General features: G+C 38.3%; 2 protein-coding genes across 3 annotated transcripts in view; both read right to left on the bottom strand.

The window, feature by feature from the left end:
* Window positions 1-3,640, bottom strand: part of cpne9 (copine family member IX) — a gene marked incomplete at both ends in the record, with an annotated part of 30,154 nt that extends 26,514 nt beyond the window's left edge. Inside the window, 2 exons of the mRNA XM_079477453.1 lie at window positions 287-327; window positions 3,564-3,640. Coding sequence (XP_079333579.1) covers window positions 287-327; window positions 3,564-3,640 — 118 coding nt within the window. The remainder of the gene's footprint in view (window positions 1-286; window positions 328-3,563) is intronic.
* Window positions 3,641-5,680: 2,040 nt separating this feature from the next.
* cmtr1 (cap methyltransferase 1) lies at window positions 5,681-15,613 on the bottom strand. Of its 2 annotated transcripts, none has more exons than XM_079478666.1 (24): window positions 14,956-15,613; window positions 14,721-14,853; window positions 14,434-14,585; window positions 13,979-14,137; window positions 13,753-13,845; window positions 13,375-13,446; window positions 13,174-13,268; window positions 13,019-13,091; window positions 12,726-12,924; window positions 12,508-12,626; window positions 12,341-12,437; window positions 10,635-10,767; window positions 10,129-10,308; window positions 9,985-10,041; window positions 9,820-9,877; window positions 9,516-9,584; window positions 9,305-9,442; window positions 9,059-9,184; window positions 7,984-8,075; window positions 7,703-7,771; window positions 7,394-7,441; window positions 6,932-7,044; window positions 6,743-6,851; window positions 5,681-6,463 (listed from the first exon to the last, which is right to left on the bottom strand). In XM_079478666.1, the coding sequence occupies exons 1-24, from the start codon at window positions 15,022-15,024 to the stop codon at window positions 6,328-6,330; spliced, it is 2,589 nt and encodes an 862-aa protein (XP_079334792.1). In that variant the 5' UTR covers window positions 15,025-15,613; the 3' UTR covers window positions 5,681-6,327. The 2 variants fall into 2 exon arrangements, with proteins under 2 accessions (XP_079334792.1, XP_079334793.1); XM_079478667.1 differs by having other exon boundaries at window positions 15,433-15,613.
* Window positions 15,614-22,058: the final 6,445 nt, after the last annotated feature.

The following is a 22,058-nucleotide window of genomic DNA, read 5'->3' as shown; positions in this document are numbered from 1 at the left end:
TTTTATAACACTCGGCAATGGCTGTTCAAAATGAAATGCTAGCATACTGCTCACTATATACTGTGCATTTAATAAAAAAGCATCTCAAATTGCAGTATGGTACAGTGCTGGCCTCATCACGTTGTGTAGTCAAGCGCATTGCATTGTGGGAAACTGACAGTACCCAGTGCAATTTTCTGTAAACTTGAGAAAATGTAGGACATTTGACACAAACACAGCCACTGTCTACTGTTGACTTGTCAAGCCACACAACATAAAGCAGTCATAACAACAGATCAGGACTTACCTGGTGCAGACCTTGAAAATGTATCGACATCCAGCAAATTCCTGGAGAAAGATAAAAATAGAAGTACTGAATTACACGCAAGGCACAAAATAATTGCAGCAATAATAAACCATCAAATGTCTCTGCAGAAATTAAGTGGCTGCACATGTAAGGAAAAACAGAAGTAGCTTCAATCCAAACAAACTGACTCATTGATGAGCAAGTTCAGCTTTTCTCTAGACAAACATCAATAATGAAGGTCATGAACATTTAAAGCCAACATGAAATCAAAACCGACCCAGTTTTCTGTCTTATGTAGACTAGTTAATCATTGCCACGACGTTCCAGCATAGCTGTTTTAGCATAACAACATCTGCCGAGTCGCAAGTTCAAGACAATTTTTCTTTACCAGAAATCACTTTTTAAAGACTACAAAGAACCATTTTTTCCTGGGTTAGTGACATCATGAACCCTAAAATGTACATTGACCCTGCCTCCTGGAACATGGTTAGGGTAATGGGGAGGACATCTCCAGGCGGTAGATGGAGATACATTAAATATTAGAGATACCTTGATCGAAAACAACTTTATATAATATATCACTCCGACTGTTTTGTCTCAAGATGCACATTGTAATTATTTTGTAAATTATGTTTTTTAAAGTCCTGGTTTAAGCTAATCCTTGTCTGGGAAATCGCCCCTTAATGTTCATCATTAACATAATAAAGACTTTGAAAAAGTGAAGAAATAAGGAAAGCAGACAGGCTTTGTGCTGCCAACATTAAATATTTGACTCTGTAAAAATTGTATCTGGTCGAACTGTCTTTTAGAACAATGCCTTGTAAATACATTTACCAAAATGTAATAACTTGATCTACCTCCAAAATAGCTTTTCAGATTACCTCTTTTCAAGACAAAACCTCATATTTTTGAACCCCACCCCTCCAACCACCTGGTTTGAAACCCAGCGGCTGTTGACTAAAAGCAATGATTCATAACGCCATCTCTCCGACTGCAAAAACCATTCAACTTTGGTTTGGCCATCCATCAGTGTGTTATTAGTCTCTGACGGTGCATTTAAATAAAACCAGACAGCTTCAGGATGGGCAGTGATGGACGACCAGCAACAGGAACCCAGTGATATTCTCTCACGGGAGAATTGTATCAGTGGAATAAATAGAAAGGCTAGAAAAGTACAGCAGAGAGCACATTAATCCATCCGGCTGAGCAGAGAATCGATTCCATCTCCAGTCTGCAGGATGCGGCTCTGAGCAACAGGAGGTATTGCCTGACATCTGGTGTGACGCCAACTGTGACGTTCCCGACCTGAATAAACGGTCCTGAAGCTCTGGCATGTCAATGGGGAGCATGTGCACCGTATACGAGGGGGATCCCTCGACTTAAGGGGACGACCTTGATCAGAATGACAAAGGCGTATTTATGCATGGAAGACAGTCCTTGTGTCTTGGCATTTATGCAAATATAATTTCGGTTGAGCTAATTCATCTACACCCATGACATTAGCCCAATTTCATTACTAAACTTAAGAAAATCACCAAGCAACGTGAACACCTCCAAATCAGTTTACAAGGATCGGTGCGTGCCCAACTCAAGCTTCGACGCACACAGAAAGAACACAGGAGACCAACATAGCCTGCTCTTTTTCTTTTGTGCAAGTGTGAATACTTTACTCGCAGGAAACAGACTGGCGTTACGGTGCAGTGTTTCTCTTCTCGCGCTGCCAAGATTGAGTCGTATGTTTAATAAATATGCGGGGGAAATGTTTTACTCTGCTTCTCGAAATATGGGCGCTATCTGATTTGCTTAAAATAAAAAGTTCTCCCTGATAAACACAGCAGACTCCTGCGGGTCTTTAAGACGTTTCCCTGTTCTGATTTCTCACAAGACCCTCTCTTATCAAGTGACACAACGACATCTGGTGCAGACTGTGTTGACAGTGACAAACAACCTTGATGAATTGGCTTCCCTTGCGAACAGCATCTACAATTAGCGGGCATAATTCTCTGACGCAAAAACACTCTTACCAACTTGTTGCTATCAAAGTGTTATCTGTTTTGAATGTCATGAAGTTTTTGACTTTCATCGAGTCTGTAATTTTGAGTTGTTTCCCTTGACTTCGCAAGCAAAATATGGATCATATTGTTAGTTGGACGTAATTTTGTTATTTTAACTATAATAGATCAAGTCTACAAACTCTATCTGATCCAAAAAACACCACAGATGCTACAGGGAACTCCTCAACAAGCAAAGCACCAACCCACCGGACACCTATAACTGAAAATCCTGCGAATATTCTTTTGCCGTATTTCATTTCTCATAAATGTGTTGCGTTAGTCTCCCAGCGGGCACCCATGAAATATGTACCTTGAGGTACTACTTTGCTCCATTTTCTCACCCCGTCTTCCACCTCAGCCAAATTACAGCTGAAAGCTCGGCGGGCAAAGCCTGGCGGCCGCAGATGTGTCTCGTGTATAAAGAGACCTCCCTCGGATATCTGGGCAGGCCGTGTCTGAAGTGAAGGCTTTATGCAAACACACAGACAGCTTCAGCAGTCAACACATTCATTATTCAGGAAAGAGTCTGTGCTGTTGTTTGTTGCCAGTGGTGTCCGTCCAACAAGGAGAGGGCAGTCCGGAGGGACACGGTAAGCGAAGAGGTAAGCCAGCCATTAAAAAAGGTCGCCCATTCCAAATACGCACTTTTAAATACTTTTAAGAAACGTTAAACGAACAAGCAAATTACAGAAACGTAACGGTGTGTTAGGGATACAGAATATGAATAACATGCAGGTTGGAGCTGAATGCACCCAGATGTTTTGGGCAGTAAAGAATAGAAAACTGATATTTACAATAATAAAAATATAGACTAGCCTACTAATTAAACATAAATAAAAATTAATTGTAAAAATCCAGCCTTCCAAGACCAATACAGATGTAACGTTGTGTACATTAAAAAGCATTCATATACCAGTTTCCTTCAAGCAGGAGTACTTCACGATGCCAAAAAATGCAGCCTAGATAGGCAGCTGACTATATTTGATACAGATCCGTCCTCAAACAAGCCACGGGATTCTCATACACAGTTGTACTGTGTATACGTAAGATGGCAATGAATGAGACCCAATGCATTTATATTGATCACCATCTCCAAGAAGGATGATACCGCAGGCTTTATTTAAATTATGAATAGTTCATATTTTTCGTTTCGTTGCTATGTATCATCGCATAAGTTAACTAGTTTTCCCCTGACGAACAGAACATATAAAAACCACTCTTACCTGCAGGACACGGTGATCTCTATTTTGGTCGCAGGTACGATGCTGTTCAACGGATCAAACTCTCCGATCGATGCCATTGCAGCTCCTCGGGAGTTGAAACAAGTCTCGAGGTCACTCCAAAATCTCCTTCTCGCTTGTTTGTAAAATATTATAATTGCCGAAACGTTTCTGTTCTTATCATTTGCAGCGCGCGAACATCATCAGGTCCGTCTCATCTGACCCCTTCGCGCACCTGGAGGAAAGAGCGCGCGCGGATGCGAGGGATGCGCGCGTCTGATCGGCAGGTACAGTGTGACTGACTCCCGCCCTTCGCGCAGACTCCGCTTTGAAAACTTAAATTGAAAACATCAATTTTTAATATTACAGAAGCCATCCAATATGTATGAGATGTGGTGTCAGATATGGATCTGAAACCTTTGGGACGTTTAATCTTGTGATGTGGGAAGCGATTTAAAACGCGGTTGCGCGTGGATGCTGCCGCTATACAAAACAGAGAGCGTTTTCACAGCATCCTCAAATATACACAAACAACTCGGGTGTTACGCTGTAAAGTGATGGGCATGTCTGTCTGCCTAAACAGCATTTTGGGAATAACGTAAGAACGAGCTCTGTTCATATCATTGCAACATCTGACGAACCCAATTGCTGTCAAAAATATTTTAAAACTAAAATGTAGTTTTAGGTTGACATTTTCGCATTGAGATGACTCCAAAATTGGCTCTATTTGCCATGGTACAGTCAAGCTGTATCCAGTGAACAAATGAGGATACGGCATCATGTTCGCAACGCCAAGGTCATGGGTTTCATTTCAAGACACTTCACATGATCGGAAAGCCATTCTGGCACATGCAAAAACCACGGAAGTGTTTTGGCAACACTATTGTCCATTAGAGTTTCCTTTCTCACAGCCATCTTTCAAGTGACCAGAATTTTAACCTCAATATGAATAAGTCTGATGCCCTGCAGGAAAATATAATACAGTTATATCTCCTAGACACTCTCCCTAACCGTTTGTGATTGGCAGCTTGCTGGGGCACAATAGCTTTTAGGAAATAGCACATTGAAAGTCTTGGCCAGAAAATCAAGAGAGCGAGCGAGCGAGACAGAGAGAGAGAGAGATGACAGAAGACGAAAGGAGTTTTGGCACGTCCCCGGTGTGGTTACTCAGGCGCATCCTCAGATGAGACGAAACTCTTTACCTGAACCCATCTACAGGGAAACTTAATTGTCCTATAAGGTGAATCTCTGCTTAGCTTTCCAGTCACAAGCTCAAAGCAGGAGATGGATATGGAAACAGGGTGTGGAAGAGCCTCATTACACCTGCATACAAAAGACTGCCTGCGTCCTGCTGTCCTTGAGATGCCGGAACCCTGAAGCATCAAAGAAATAAAAAAACACACAGCGAGATACACAATACACAGATTAACAACACGCCAGGCACAGTGACAGATCCCCATATTGTTGTGAAAAATACAGATATGACAACGAATCGAATAAGCAAGACTAACTACGCTTCTTTGTTCTCTCCTTTTACAAAAATATAGCATCTAACCCAAGTATTACAATTTCTCAGCGTAACTTTTATTTCCACAGGTATGAATAAAACCTCAAACCCTGTGGCTATTAAGAAGAGGTGTGCAATTACTCTTCAACATGATAGGAGGTATGAAAGACAATAAAAAAATCTTCAGGCTGACATCAAAGGAAGGACTTATACTATTTCTAAAGACTATTTTGAGGTGTGCTAGCCAAGCAATCACTCTTAAGACTTAACCACCCATGACACCCGGGCATCATGGTGCCAACTTTTAAACAGACGTGCAGTCGTTCACAAAATGACAAATCTAATTTGCTTCTGGCGTTTGTGTTTTCATTGTTCAAGCGCTTCATTCAAACCGTCTGTTCTTCCAGATTGTGTGGATTCACAACACAAGCAGAAACAAATAGTGCCTTATCAGCAGAGCTCCCAGCTCCAAATCCTCCGCCACCATTTTCTCGTGGCACAATGGAGCACAAAATCAACATTATGTTTCTTTCTAGCTTTTGTCTTAAAAGCACTAATTATATCTCCTGATAAATGCTAAAGAGACGTAAGAATCGTGAAACAAATTTTTTTTTCTCTATTTTAATTTTCTCGAAGTAAAACCTTTTCACACGTCAGCTTAGTAAGTCAAATAATGAAGCTGGCCATCATTACTTAAGGAATAAACGTCTTCAGTAGTTTAATGTTATCATAAACAGGCTTTGAAATGCTTTTCTGAAGTCATCAGAAGTTCGAAGTAGGAGACACTCTAATATTTTTAGAAACTGAAAAACATAGAAACCAAAGGGACCCGAGGGAACAGTCCAACACATGCACAGAAACCAAATCCTAACGGCCATGCTGTTAAATGTGGTTGTCTTTCTGGTTTGCACTGATGGTGGGGGATCTATGGTTACACATCTGTCATTAGTGAAGTATTCAGTAAGGTTTCAGGTCCTAATAAACATTTGATTTGCAACTTGTGTCACTAGGAGCCCTGGAGAGAAAACAGGGACAAGGGGGAAAACGAAGAGAACGGACACGCGGATACACACCAATGGGCACCGAGACGCCCCGTTGTCTACCTCAAGGGGATATTTTCAGCAAGAGCCTTGAAGTGTGTTTGAATGTTTTGAAGAGTCTGGGCTGACTCTTACAGAGGGTACAGTGCCCCCTGGTGGTGAGAAGAATGTACAGTCTACCCAATGTCCTTGAGTACGACTTGTGTGTGTACACGTGTTCCTATTGTTGACAGTGCTGGTGGATGAAGGAGAGCACGTCGCCTTTAGAAAGTTTGTCAGGGTTAATCCGTGTCTGTGTGTCATGAACCCTGACGCCTTCCTCCCAAGCCCAAAACAGCCTTTCCTGATGACATGCACTGGAAAAAGAAAATGAAGAGAGAGAAGGGATAAATATATTCAAGGGTGTTTGTGCATGAGAACTCAAAATATTATATATAATGAAATATTTTGAAATAGTAGCAAACCATTTTAAAGGAATGCACAATTATTTAGACTCTTTAGTTTGTTTTGTTCATACATAGGTTTTGAATGACATGAAAGTGAATGAATAATATCAGAATCTGGATTTTGGGTGAACTTATCCCTTGAAAGAGATGTGACGTCACAAAGCCTTGTATCAGGACTGTTGGACTTACTGGAAAGGTGCGACAGAAGTGGGCGGCAGGTCGTAAGTTGATTCTTTAGTTAGTTTATTGTAGAAAAACTTCCTTTTAGAACTCTTGCTGAACGCCATTGTCCACGGGTCTGATGGAACATAAAAGATCAAACAAATATGAATGACCGCCCAAGTTACATTTTCTTGTTACTGTGCTCCGCTCTCTCACCATTGACAGTTTTGATAATGTAAAGACCGCTGGGGAGGAAGTGACGGTCATCTCTGCCCGTGTATGACAGTCTTGGCATCCCACCTGAACTCTTGGTTATCTTCATTTCCAACCTGAAAAGTGGAGAGGATACATATAAAAACCTTTCATATTTTTAGCACAATCACTTTTGAGAACTTCCTAACATCTGGTACATCTCCTCTATGGTTTAAAGACTCGCTCGAACTGGCATGTACTCCATTCTTATCCATTTTATCTCATCATGAAACTTGCGTTTCAACGAATCCGACTTATTCTACAAATAAGTTCACATGGTCAGTGTTGCCAACTTTCCACCTAAAAAATACTACAGAATCTTTCAACATTTCTCACCTACTCTTTCAATACAACACAAGCATGTTCTGTATACAGTATAAAACACACATGAGTTTTGATTCGATGTGATTGATTTATGGAACATACCTTACGAAAATCTTCTCCATCTCCTCTAGCCTATACACCTCCTTCACTCTGTCAGAACGAAAGAGGGAGAGAATGATTGAGTGATCGAGCCAACATCAAGCGTACTGATGTGCAATATCACCGTAAAACATGAAAGGTCCTGTGTAGGCTCTAGTAAAACACAGTATCTTCATGAATTTTACATACTGCACACCGCTGTGCTCATAGGACATCCTGCCCCCCAGGGCAATCACTGACACATTAACATGGTAATTAGAACGACCACAAAGAGAGAGAGAGAGAGAGGGGGGGGGGGGGTTAGGATATAACCTGATCGGGTTCATGTCGGGTCTGCTGGGTTTGGACACAGCTTTCACAAACTTTTCTGCCATTTGGATTCTGAAACAAAAGAAAAGCAAAACATGTAAGAGGAATTGCAGAATTATCTATTGACAAGGTTATAAAGAAGCTTTGGGAAATTACCATGCAAGAATAAATGATACAAAATATCTAAAGATGTATCTCTAAATTGAATGGCTCTAGATCAGCATTGTCAACACAATATTAAAGCATCGCATTTAGGTTGGAATATGTTCTGTACTGATTCAGACCTCTGGTTAAAGTGCTGATCTCTGACGTCAGTACCGTTGAGAACAAGGGCATCCAGAATATGGACAGCATTGATCCTTCGCTGCGCTTTTCCCTGTTAGAGCACATATTGAAACTCAGTTTAAAGAACTTGTACAAATATATACTTAATGTACCCACAGAATCCAGAATTAAAACTTCCAAATGCATTCACAAATCGACTGGCTAGTTTTAGCTATTAAAGAGCTACACTCCAAATACATTTACATTTACGCATTTGGCAGACGCTTTTATCCAAAGTGACTTACATTGCATTATCCTATACATTTGTTTCTATGTATGCGCAATCCCCTGGGATTGAACACACAACATTGGCGTTGTTAGCACCACGCTCTTACCACTAAGCGACAGGAAAGCCTGTAACTTTAAGATCTGCATCATATGAGAAGTTTTAAATCCAAATGTAACAGTAATACTTTCACCCTTAGCGATTTAAACAACTAAGAAACACTTATGCAACCATCATACCAATACAAACCATCTACAAAAAAAACATCCGTCGTTATTAGCACATTAAAAAAAACTTCTACCTTCATGGAAACTCTAGAACTCCATATGGCGACACAAATGTGTAATGTGAAATATTGCTCTTATTACTACACTACATCGAAATGATGAGAAACAAGGGTTGTTTGTAACAGATGCAGTTATACAGAGAAATAGAAACTGAGAAAACTCATATCTGAATGTGCCACTGATATGCAAAGAAAAATTGAAATCTCCTATTTAATAAAACTGCAAAAACATGAACATTTATTCATTTAGACAATACAAATAAGACAGCATTTATCATTTTATCTAAGGAGAAAATAATAAGCGCACCCTACAAAGTTGTTTACAAGTAGAAATATCGTTTCATTTAGAGTAAATTTATCTATATAAAATATAATCTTTTCCTTAATTCACCCAAACCTTAATTGTAGACACTGTATATACAATATACATATATTGCATATTTTTTTGCAATGGCAAAAAAGGGCCTTCCCCTATTTCACAGCTCTTCACACTCATTTACAATCAGTTTTTTTCACTCTTCACCTCTCCTTTCAGCTCCTGAACAATCTCTACGCTCAGTAGTGTGTCTCTGGGCAGCTCCAGTTTGAAGTTCTCCAGCTTTTTCCAACGTAACGGTGCTTTGCCGTCCCAAGTGTAGATCTGAGATTTCTACACATACAAAAAAAGGTTTAAACACTGCTGTCCTCTATAAAGTAAAAACACAGACCTAAAACTATATACACAAGCTGTGAATTGTATAAATATCACATACATAGAAATATTCCTTACCCCAAGTCCCAAGAGAAAGACCTGTTCTCCCCCTCCCACGATACACCTGTAGTCTAGGACGTGCTGTAGTTTTTCCAGATTTCCTGAGTTCAGCGCAGTTGCTCTGGTATTAAAACTATCCATATCTGACCCCTGCGACTATACAAAATGATTTATGCATAATGCATAATAAACTGTATAACTGCAAGCGCACACAAACATCCAATCTTACCTTCACAAGTTCATGGAACTTTGTTTTTGGATCTGATGGTGATGGAGTGACCCTCGCTTTATCAGGAATCTGAAACAAACAAACAGACATTTACAATCTTCATTCGCAACAAACAAAATGTCATTACATTGCAAAACAATGTTCTTTGAATTCTCTGTTTGCAACATATCGTGCAAAAAAGCACCGCCACCATCAGAGCCATAAAAACCCAAATCAGTCGACCGTTAGATGCCAAACTTATCATTCATTGGTTATGAATAATCTTATGAAACTAAAAAGCAACGGTTTACACAACAAATCTCACCCCCCACAGTTTCAGACATTCCTTCCGGATATCTGCTTGCCTTGCTTCAAAAAGACTCCTAGTCAAAAATACACACACACACAGTTCTCATAAATGTTTGTTCACACAAACACACACAAATAAAAGAGAGTATGAGGTGAACACCAGACAAAAAGTGTGACTCACGTATCTCTGACGTACGTGTGGATCTTAGCCAACGCTTTGATCTGTACCGCACAATGGCTGCAAGACAGAGATCAAAGCTCGATAAAAAAAAAACAAGCGTGTATGTGTTCGAGAGAGCCAGAAAGAGAAAAAGGCAGATGATACCTTTCATTGGAGTTGATCATGCACTGGAAGAAATCCGTGTCTGCTTTAATGATTTCCAGAGGGACCGCTTCAGTGACATCTCTGTCTGAGTTCCTCAACTGATTCAACTTCAGGTTGATGGTGAACATATAGTCTCTCACGGCATCTGTGCCCGGCTTCAAACCCTTGCATACCACATATCTGCGTGCAAAAAGTTGTTTTTTGAAATGTATCTTAATCTGCAAATAAAAATTGCTCATTATTTATTGGAATAAAGAGATTAAAACGACAAACAATTGTAAACTTTTCATAAATCAGAGAAGTTAAATCAAATGGATTTAGAGTTAGGTCTCAACTAATTCTCGCATGTTCAAGTTCTATAAAGACCACATTTCAGGATGAAACACATATAGACCAAGATATAGAAACTACTTTATGTACACTTTCAGCATTTACTGACTATTAGCGTTCATACACCCTCAAATATCTCGTACTCGTCCCTGATAGGTCAAAGAGAACACACGTACCTCTCTGAATTGGCAGGTCGGCTGGTGACGGGTTTAAAGAGCGAGATCCTGTCGAAGCAAAGGTACAGCAGATAGATCAAGCCCACGCTGAAGGAGGTAAACAGGTCGAACGTTTTACACACAAAATGTCCACCTGCAAAAGACAGACATCTGCATGAAACAAATATCAAATCTGTAAGTTTGACCGTAAAAAATGTTTGTTTTGTCATGAAAAATCATGTTAGTTCGCAGAATTATATTTTTGTCTACTGAGCTAATTTAAGACAGCATACAGCTTCTACTCAAAAGTTTTTATTCAATAATGAGACGCATTTTAGTCAAGTGTCCCAAAACTTTTGACCGGTAGTGTATGTATATACAAGAAAAAGAAATAACGTTTTCGACAAAAGACGGATGCTAGAGCTGACAGCAACATATCTATAAAATATCATTGCAAAAAACATCAATTATATTTTAAATGTCTCTTCAAAATGTCTTCAAGTCATATAAATCAGATCTAATGATATGATTTCATAAAAGATACTGATCTGTGCCTGGGAGAAACCCAAAATCAACTGGTCACGGAATGACAATATCAGAGCCGGAGAAACAACAAGGCATAAACTTTCACGGCATCAAATCAACTACAAAGCTTTGCAAAATCCATCATTAAAGAGATAAGAAAACTTGGCCTGTCCCAAAACTGAATGTCTGGGTGAGATAAGAGACACAACCAAGAGACTTAATGCAAATCTAAAATGATACGGTCCTCTTTGACAAAGATAGAAAGCGTACTGGTGATGTTGACCATCCCAAGAGTAAGGTGATATGGTTGCAGTTAGATACTTTGATAATAATTCTCTATATAAGGGCCATGAAAAATCATAGGAGGAAAAAGGAAAGACATGGAGCACAGAAAACAAGCATTACACCAGAAGGCTGGGACCAAAAACACAATTTAAGGGCTTAAATCAGGGTTTCCCACTTTTTTTGATTGGCAGTGATTAATGGCCCACCTGTCAACTAATATGAACTAGCGAATATAAATAATAATTTTTATGTTTTAACAGAGGGGAAAAGCTATATTTTTGTATGAATCCTTTTAGGAATTTGAAGATGTATTACAAAAACTGGTTAAAAAAGCTTAAAAAAGGTTTTAAAAAGCTTTACTGTTTACTATAAAGGTTTGACAATTTGACAACTGAAAAACTTGAATATAAATAAAAACTATATATTTAATATAAAAAATTATATCTGATATGTTACATTAAACTAAATAAAAATATATTATAAAAAGAATTTACAAGAAATTACAATTTCGTATGACATGATAATCATGTTATCAAATTCACAATAACAGTATGCAGAATTTTGAAAGAAATAATGCTATTTGTCAAATTGTACATACATGTCTCATTAATACAAGTATATTGTAACACCCCTAATTTAAATAACTTTATAGAGTAAACAACTGTTTCAAATGCAAAGAACACAACTGCTAAGAACAACAATAAAGAGCCATTTTCAGCCAATTCAGATAATAAAGTACTAAATGATTTACAGTACTTTGTATGTGCATGATAACAACACAGTGCATGTTCTTTGCCACAATATATTGCATGTATATACGTGTCTAGTAAGTATATACAGTAATGACCCCCAATTTGTAACACAATAAACACCCAAGAACATTACATTCATGTCCACACAAAGAAAAAACACAATACCTGGTCTGACAACAGACATGGCCACGAGAAACTGGCATAGTAGAAGTTGTTTGCTCAGAATCTCTTGAATGTTCTCCTGACCCTCCACAGAAAAACCCTAAAGGAGAAACGCACCGTGAACATACATCCACATTTCACCACTGCTATGCACAATGTAACATTCTTACCCCATCAGCCATTAGGAAGTGCAGGCCCCGCCCCTCAGTGCTGTCTAAAACAAAGTTGCGAAATGCGCTGATGTTGGCTGGCAGTGTGATGTCACCATCGCCATCGATCCCACCCTCACCTGATACACCAGGTATGCAACGTTTGACACAAGGTTAGAGGCTTATTTCTGGCCTTATCGTGAGAATGCATCAATCTTTGGAAATACACACAAACATACCGTAGTAGGGCTCAAAGAGCTCACTGGGAGCAGCAAAGAAATCCTCCAGTTTGAAATCGTTGGATCCTTTAAGGGTCATCCCGAAACCTTTGGCATGCCAGCGTCTCCGCCACAGCACGTACTCTGAGAATCCGCCCGGGCCCGCGCACACATCACCAAAATACAACAATTCTCCTTCCTTATCTCGCGTCTGGGGCTTCTACACACACACACACACACAGACAACCACTTTAGAAATGTTAAGATGACACATATTTCACTACCTGACGGTATAGACGTAATTGTGGTCTCACCCCCTGAGAGTCCTTAGGGTTAGTGAACATATAGTCAAAAACATGATCCATGTTTGCCATCTTCATTGCAGCTCTGAGAAAAACAGAGTTAAAGATGGAAAGATTAAGGAAGCATGTGCTTTGACAGTCCAAGCATGCATGGAGAAGAGACCCACCTGTTAAGAAAGAAACCCCCTCGTATAGTCTCATAAGCGTTGGATCGCGTGCGAGCTCGCCTCATCTCCTCACCCTCCAAGTCATCGAACACAGACTAAAAAGACAAAGTTAATAACACATGAGATTTGAGTGCAAAGCATGCTGGTCCAACAAGGCAATCAAAGCTAAGTATCACGAATACACAAAGACAACGCACTCACCTTACAACGAAGCAGCAGGTGCAGTAAATTCTCAGAGCAAAATGCAGTTTCATCTTCAATCTTGAGCTTTTTCTAGAAAAAAAGAAAAGTACATGTATATACATTACATGTAGTTGTAGGTTCTGTAGTACAGCTATAAAAAATTACATGTAGCTGTAGGTTCTGTAGTACAGCTATAAAAACTGGTAACTTTATTTGTTTCTTTTTCCTTTTCAAAGTTTTAGGTCAAATGTGTACATCTTTGTGTGTATATCTTGGCTGCTGTAATGCTTAAAAGTAATGCTTGTAGAAAGACAGAACAAATTTGAACGGTTTGAAAATCCGGATTAGTTTATATCAGAATGAAAGACTCCATTTATCATGTATGTGTTCCCATACCTGTCCCACAGCCATCCAGTCTCTCAGCTCATCTGTGTCTGGGATCTCTGTAGAACATTCTGGAAACCATGTCACCTGCTCTATAGCACTAGGCTGAGACAATGTAGAGAAAAAGAGCAATGGAGAAATCCTGATCATCTCACACTACGGATACATTGACACAAATTATCCACTTAAATAAAATAAAAAATCATGTTGTAGAAAAATTGTAAAGATGTTTCAGTACCTCGGGTTCATCTTGCCAGTCTACGTTGAGGTCGCCCTGGAAGCCCTTCAGAGTTAGACCCAAACCTCGCCTCCCTCGCTGGGTCGATGTCTCTACAATTTCTTTCCGCCCTTGACCGTACTTTCCCAAACCCTCGCCCACTCTGAACCCCATTTTAGCCTGTGAGAAAGAAAGGACAGAACCATTTTAATACAGGAAAGTTAGCATGTGTGTGACAGCAGAGTATACACTACAACAAAGATTTAAAATATTAAAGGAGGCTTGAATTTAAAAAAAGAGCAAGATCACACTCACATCTGTACTAATGGCCAAATATCAGCACGTGATATTTGATAAGACACGCAGCACTAATATATGAGTCATGACCATGAAGCACTCTTGCTCATGTGCTTAAAAACAATCAGAAATAATGTAATAAATTGTAAAGAAAAAATGACTGGATGTGCTTATGTTACCATGAGTTTCTGAGAGACGCTGTTGTACATGGAAAATTCGGAAGAGCTCTGATCAGGGGCATCGCTGCTCTGGGCATTCTGGGAATCAGAGGGTCTGGAGAAACTGGGTTTGTGATCTTCAACATCACTGTGAGACTCACTCTGGCTGGAGTCTGAGAGAATGACCACGAACATCAACAACAGTTATCAAACAAATGTCTCGGAGCATGTTAAAGAGAACATGACAAATTAACACCTGTCATCTGATGTTATGATAAGAAATAATAATCCTAGCAGATCTCTCTTACCCTGACTGGTGGTTCTCTGGGAAGACTCCTCGTCTTCATCGGAAGAATCGTCGCGAAGACTCTTCCTCTTCTTTAGAGGCTCATCTGATGCGTCTGCTCTTCTCTTCATGGTGAATTCAAGAGGACCGAGAACCTGCGGTCAATTGCAAATATGAAATCGACACATGAACAGACTGAAACGAAAGGCACCAACACTTAGAAATCTGATGAAAATAGCTGATGAATAACTCTTTACCTGAATGCATAGGCAAGATGTGTTTATGTATATAGCACGTTTCATACATAAGCATAGAAAATTACACATATAAAGGAGAGAATATTCAGAATAAGATGGAGTGAACAACAAGGTTTTGGTTTCGATTTTGCACAAACGTTACATGTTTTCAGTCCGTTAAAAACAGTTGCAGTGTAACAGGCCAACGAAACGTTATTTTATTTCCAGAATGTTTACTTCCCCTTACACAGACTTATGTATTAGCCATCTGCTCTTATGACAAAATAAGTGTTGTTATTTTCTGCCAAAATGAATAATAATCCATTTAAAGCACTCCTTTCTAACACACGTATCTTAATATTAGTATTTATTTAGACATTTCACAACGACAATCGTTCAATAATCAACTTTGCATGTAACAGGCTCACAGAGAAAACAACACTCGGCTTTAGGTTTCGTTTTCTTCCAAAAACAAGACTGCGACACTCGGAAACGTACCTAAAGGAAACGTGCAGCTATATGTCTGAAATGCTTCCGAAATGTAAGTTCATGTTTTTATTCGCTGGACATTCACTTCACAATCCTTTATGTTGTTTTTCAAATGTCAAATCTGGCCCGCGTTATTCCTTCAACGGGTCTTAACGTGGTGCTGGCGCACGACAATGACGTCAGCCGCCGCAGGTTGAACAACAACCGCTGACCGTTTCGCTCGGCCTAGCTCATGAATATGAATGAAGTGTGAATCATGTGACCTTTATGGGCGGAGACTGCGTTAATGTACATACCTTTTATTTGCGGTGCTTATTTATGAATATTAATTGAATCACGCCTTCGATATTTCGCGCAGGATGTGTTTTGGGGATATGTGTTTAAACACAATGATAAAAAAATTTTTAAGTGCACAAATCTTGCACTAGATCATTCATCTACAACATCTCAAGTAGTATTTTGTATTATTATTATATATTCTTGAACACGACCTTTGACATTTACATGAAGTGACCTTTATGTGATTTGCTTATGGTATCATGTACCTTTTAGATAACAAGCTACTTAACCTTATTAAGGCGGGTCATTATACCTCTCATTAAAAGCAGATCTTCCCTGAACTCATTCATTACATCAAAAGTGCTAAAGATTTAATAAAGCAAATGTTCTGCTTGTTGTCTTAGAGATGTTCTAAATGGCTTTAGAAACCCAGTTCATGTCATCGATTACAATCGACAGCAAAGCAGTGGGGTTTTGACTTTATCCAATGGTCTGTGGTCCTAAAGTCACATATCACATTTAGTCATTTAGCAGACGCTTTTATCCAAAGCGATTTACAAAGAGTTCGGTGAGCAATAAGCGATATGTCATAAAAGAGCAATAGTACATGTGCTAATATAAAGTAATTCAATCTTATTGGTGGACATGTTTTACATACAAAGACATTTTGAGAACATAGGCCTAATGTAACTACTGCCTCATGAACATAGACATCTATGTACTCTGTAATTTCGTACATCTAAAACAGCAGGAATCCTCTCCAAGATAAGGAAGCAAAATCTGTATTGATTTTTTAATCTCGATTTAAAATTCTTAAAAATGTTTGGATGACTTTCAACTGATTTGAATACTTGAGATTTGTATGTGTTTTTCATATGCATTTTATGTGTGATTTATTTACACTTTTATAGGCGCTATTTCAAAATATAATATTATAATGATTCGAAATAGATTAATTTAACTATGAGAAATTATCAAATCAAATCTCTTTATTGTCACAGGGATTATGACACAAATTATGATAGGGAACCTATTCATTCGGACACATTCAAATTATTCACATCTACAGCAGCTCAAACAAACTCTTTTCAGAAGTCAAGGCAGGTTAATCTGCTTGAAATTCTCAAAGCCACTTGCTGAAATTGTAATAATTGCATCTTCACTGGGGTTTTGAGTAACAAGGTGGATTGTGAGATTGACAGTATCAAAGGGAAAATGCTCCATCGCTGCGAACGATGCTGAGCGGATTTCTTCTGCTTCATTGAAAACTCCTCCAACCCAAGTGTTGTTTTGTCAGCCTGCATCTTGAATCTACTATATAAATGGTATGCTTCGTTCGTCATCTTAAACTTGACCTAATAATTATTGGCTCTGTATTTCAGAAGCACTCCAGATATCACACGCACACCGTTCCTTTAAAAAAGACAGACAGGATTTCAAGCAAACATGTGACCTGTTAGATAAGCACCCAAAGCTTTAAAACAGTGTGCAGAGCCAGAGCCTGATGGGAAGTGGTTGATCAGGAACATTAGGGTTATCTGACTGCACAGGTACAAGAGACCCGACGCTGAGATGTTCTTCCGCATACCTCTCCTGACACCTGGATATATTCGATACTTGCAGGTATGTGTCTTGTACTTCAATGAGAAAGTCTTTAAAACTTAAAACCTAAAATCTGTTTATCAGTGAATACTGACCATTGCTTATATGTTGTTGTAGACTCAAGCAGCACGGACTGGACCCCGGAGGGAAGGCCCTTTTGTACCCCGCTTTGCCATGCTGCTCGGCCTCGTGGGTATTGGAATGTCTGGATACAGCTCTCGCCAGCTGACCCTGTACCACAAGCCCTCCGCGCACCTTCTGCGATGAAGCGAGACGGCAAACATGAGAAACGGGTGTAAAGGTACACACCCGCCATCTGCATACTTTTAAGCTGGCTGGTCCTTAAAAAGACTCTGTGTCGGTTCCTTCATCTATTTTTATCCCCACCATCCAAAGTTTGTAATTACAGCCACATCATGCTCAAGCTGATCATCTTGGTTTGGTTGCGAGGATGTCACATTCTCAGCCAGGCTCTTCCAAACGTGTTCTCTGATTTAGTGCCGTAGGAAGACATCAACATTTGTTTTAATCAATTTAATCTAAAAATGCTGTATGTCGGGCAGTACAGTATGGTGGCATGAGTCTACAAAGAACCAGGGTGAAAAGTTTACATAAAATCAGCTCTAAAAATGTACATTCTGCTGATATCGACTGTTTGTACACCTTAATCATGATATCAAGAAGGTCACCGTTACCTAATGTGTAAAAGCATTGCATAAGTGCATCAGCCTGCACATTGCGAATATAACAGGTTTGTAAGATCAGACAATACTAGTATAAGTATGTTGTTTTGTAAATATAACTTCACCGTTATTGATTACTTACAGTGTTTTTAGTCAATAAAGATGACCATTTCAGAACGTCACCTTCATAAAATCAGTCATGCAGGTTAAATATAGGACTACATAATTTAAAGACATATTCAATATAGACAAGCAACTTCTCTTTACTCCTGGTTTTTGAGGTAGTTGCTTTATCTTTCATCAGAAAAAGGAAGTATCGTTTTTCACAAGTAAAAAAATAGATTCACGTTTGTTTTCTATCAATCAGTGCTTATAAGGGAAACTAATCTCCGTAATTTACATTATGCCACAGCAAAAAATGATGGGACCCTTTCACATTTTTTATAGCTTTTTTAAAATGTAATATTTATAAGTATGTGTTTAGGAAAAAACTTAATTTTTGTTTCATTCTGTGAACTCACAGTATTTCTCCCAAATTTCAAATACAATTTTTGCATTTATTTGGAGAAAAATAAAAACTGGAGGAACACGTCATGATAACAGAAAAAATCCTCTGTATTTTTTCAGACCTCAAATACAGCAAAGTAAACAAGTTTATATTCACTTTTGAGTATAGCAGTTTTATTTGTACATGTAGGGCTGTTCAGGAAAAGTTTAAAAATGATTTGTATATGAAGTTTTCATGTGTCTTGTCAAGCTTTCACGTTGCTGTTGGATGACTTTATGTCACTCCTGAAGTTGATTTTGAGGTCTCTTCATTTTCTACGTGGCTATATATTAAATTAGACTGTTTATTTTCTTTTGAAAAATCTTTTAAAGGAATTCCAATGTACAGATAATTCTCATGTACAAAGAAGTGTATTTATTAAGTGTATGTATTTTATTTTATTTTATTCATTTGTGTTTCACATGTACATACTCTGTAATGTTTGAATATATGAATATACATTTGCATTATAATTTTATAGCTCCTGAGAGAAGGACAGTGTATCCAAAATGGGTTCAAAGCTTTAGCATGCATTGATGTCCAGAACTCTCGGCTGGCGTTTTAAAATCTTGGCTAGACACTTTGGCCTGCCAACCTAAGTGTTACCCAGGAAAAAAACGACAGTGTGCATCACATCCGAATGCCTGACCTGCAGAGTCTCTCTCTTACTGTATTTAGATACCTTAGTGTGACTGTGATATATTTTCAATGGTGATGGTTTGGCATTGCTTTATGTAATGAATGTGAATGTCTCACCGACGGCAAATGTGATTGTATTTTGACGGTATTGATGTGGATGTGACGCTGAGTCATGTAACGGTCCCATGACGTCTCAGACCTGCATTAAGAAAGAGGAGCTTACCTTCTTAAAATGGATTGATCTGCTCCTCTTTCTCATCCTATTACACTTGGCTGCTAATGTAAGGTCAAACAGCTTTATTTAGAAACATCGCAGCACATATGAGAGAATAAGAGTATTACCAATTATTTCAGTTTGTGTGTGGATGGTATTTTCCGGGTTGATCTGTCAAGGTGTCTTAAGAGGGCTCAGGCTTGTGAAAATCCAATTTTACAATTATACTGGAGATTCCTTCATGCAAGCACTTTATTGATTAATTGTGAATTGTATTTGATGGCTCTGAAGCGGGTGTCTTTTTGCATCACTATCATATGATCGGTACGACTGTTGCTATTGTTTTAAGAGCCGGAGAAATCGAATGACTTGTGATGTATTGTTCTATTTTCAAAATATATAAAATACTCTGAATAAATATGTCACTGAATGAATGTATCTGAGGAATCCTACTAAAAGAAAAAAAAGAAGTGTGTTTTATCATCTGGTCGTAAAGTTACACAGCAGAGGGCATCACTGCACCATAATCTGTAAAAATCTAAATAACATCATTTAATCATTTTAACCGAAGAAGCATACAGAAAACGTTAAATCCAGAAAAATTATGACAACCATACAAAACTATGCATGTTTTTGTTTATATGGGACAGAAGTGAGAGTTATTTTGTTTGTCTTACATTCCAAACAGTCACCTGTGGTCTTTAATATGTGCCAAATAGACTGACCCAGTTTAGGAGCTAAGCTCTATAAATCCTTAGCAGAATCAACCTGTCTGAATCACTTCTTATTTAAATGTCCATCCACACCATAATACAGTCATGCAGCAAATACATGGACACAGTGCACATTAATGTGTTTGACATTTGAAATTTCGTAAATACCAATATGATGATGTTTGCTTTCCCATCATTAAAGGTAATTGGTCTAATACCATTTCTACGTTTGTGCGTATAAATAAATGACTGTTTATGCAGGTAAGAAAGAGATTATGGGGTAAATATCCTCAAGACTCAGCATGCAATGATATGCAGTTCTACAAACCCCGTTAGAGACGTGGCTGGAGGGAAGATTAACCAACCAACAGTGTACTTTTTGTCACAGGCCCAACAATGAACAGTAGTGTTATTATGTTGATTGTTTTTGCAAGTCAATGGTACCTCCCATGGAAAGAAATCAAATAGGGCTTTAAAAAAGAAACTTATTAACAGTGAATAGTGGTGTTTAACCTTCAGAAAATGTGTTTGTCTAGGTAGGTCAAACTGATAAAATATTAACATAATAACTAGATTCAGCTGTAAATATCACCAAATATTTACAAAAACCATATGGAGTTGTTTAGGTCAAATGCATTGCAATACATTAAGTAATTGTTGCTGTATTTTCGTTTTTTACTACTCACAGATTATTTCCATCACATCCTCACTTGACACCGACTAAGATTCTAAGTTTACATACTGTATATTTACTGTAAACATAGCTGTTAAAGATGCGGGTTTATGACCCCTTTGTTCTCTCACATTGCGTCATTTACATTTATGCAGTAGGCTCTTTTCCAAGGCAACCTAAAGTGCATTCAATCAATACTTTCTTATGTGTGTTTTGGGAAGGCGCATGACTTTTGTCTCGCTGATTCAATGCTCACAGTTAAGCTATAGAAACAACATAAGCTTTGCTGACTTATCTGTTGTGTGTAAATTGTAATATTCTAGCACAAACTGCTGTGAAATTCAGTGAGAAGTGGAATAGACCTTGATGACCGCTCAAGTAGAAATACTGAAAGAACTATTGACATCAATTGAAAAGAAGATCACAACCATACATTCATAATTTTCAAGTTTATAATCTATTTATTGTAGGTTATGAGATCATAGAAATACTGTGCACGTGGTTAACTCTCTCAGCAGTTAACAAAGAGCATATTCTTTACATTTAAAGCATGACAACATTTAATACAGATGTGCATATTATGTATGTGTATGTAGACCACTGATGTCGGATTAGCCAGACAAATGCTGATGAAATGGACAGCGTTGGACTGAGATTTCAACACATGTTTACAAAAACTGCGTTTTTAACATTTAAAGTGTGCAAACATTAATGTATCTATGCACAACAGATCAACACATTAATAGACTGTCCTTGGAAATACTTGAACCCCAAAAATTCATGAATTTCAGTGAATTTCATGGCAACATTTATCAACATTTCTTTTGTGAAAGCTTGCACTTAATAAACAAAAAGGTTTTTAGTACCTTTTAACATACACTTAAAGGGACAGTTCATCCAAAAATGAATAATCTGTCTTCATTTACTAAATGCGACCCTGGATCAGAAAACTGAACTACTCTTAAGTAGCATGGGAACATTTTGAGTAAAAGCCAAAAATACTTTGTATGGGTCAAAATGATATATTATTCTTTTATACCAAAATAGGATATTTAGTAAAGATCATGTTCCATGAAGATATTATGTACATTTCCTACCGTACACATTTGATTTTTCAGCACCCTCGGATTCAGAGTTTTAAATAGTTGTATCTCCGACAAATATTGTCCTATCCCAACAACCCATATATCAATAGAAAGCTTAATTATTCAGCTTTCATAACACTGGTTATCCAGGGTCACAAATAGTTATTGGAACCCCAACCACCGAAATTAAACAATACATT

Source organism: Barbatula barbatula, assembly GCF_947034865.1.
Source record: "Barbatula barbatula genome assembly, chromosome: 17".
Lineage (NCBI taxonomy): Eukaryota > Metazoa > Chordata > Actinopteri > Cypriniformes > Nemacheilidae > Barbatula > Barbatula barbatula.
The sequence above is the reverse complement of the archived record's forward strand: the minus strand, read 5'-3'. Positions and strand labels throughout refer to the sequence as shown.

Coding starts and splice junctions, on each gene's coding strand:
- cmtr1 (XM_079478666.1), bottom strand. CDS start 15,024: ATGTGTAATTTTCTATGCTTATGTATGAAACGTGCTATATACATAAAC. Junction 8,076..9,058: donor TTCAGGAGCTGAAAGGAGAG/GTGAAGAGTGAA, acceptor GTGCTCTAACAG/GGAAAAGCGCAGCGAAGGAT. Junction 7,442..7,702: donor CCCGACATGAACCCGATCAG/GTTATATCCTAA, acceptor TCGTTCTGACAG/AGTGAAGGAGGTGTATAGGC.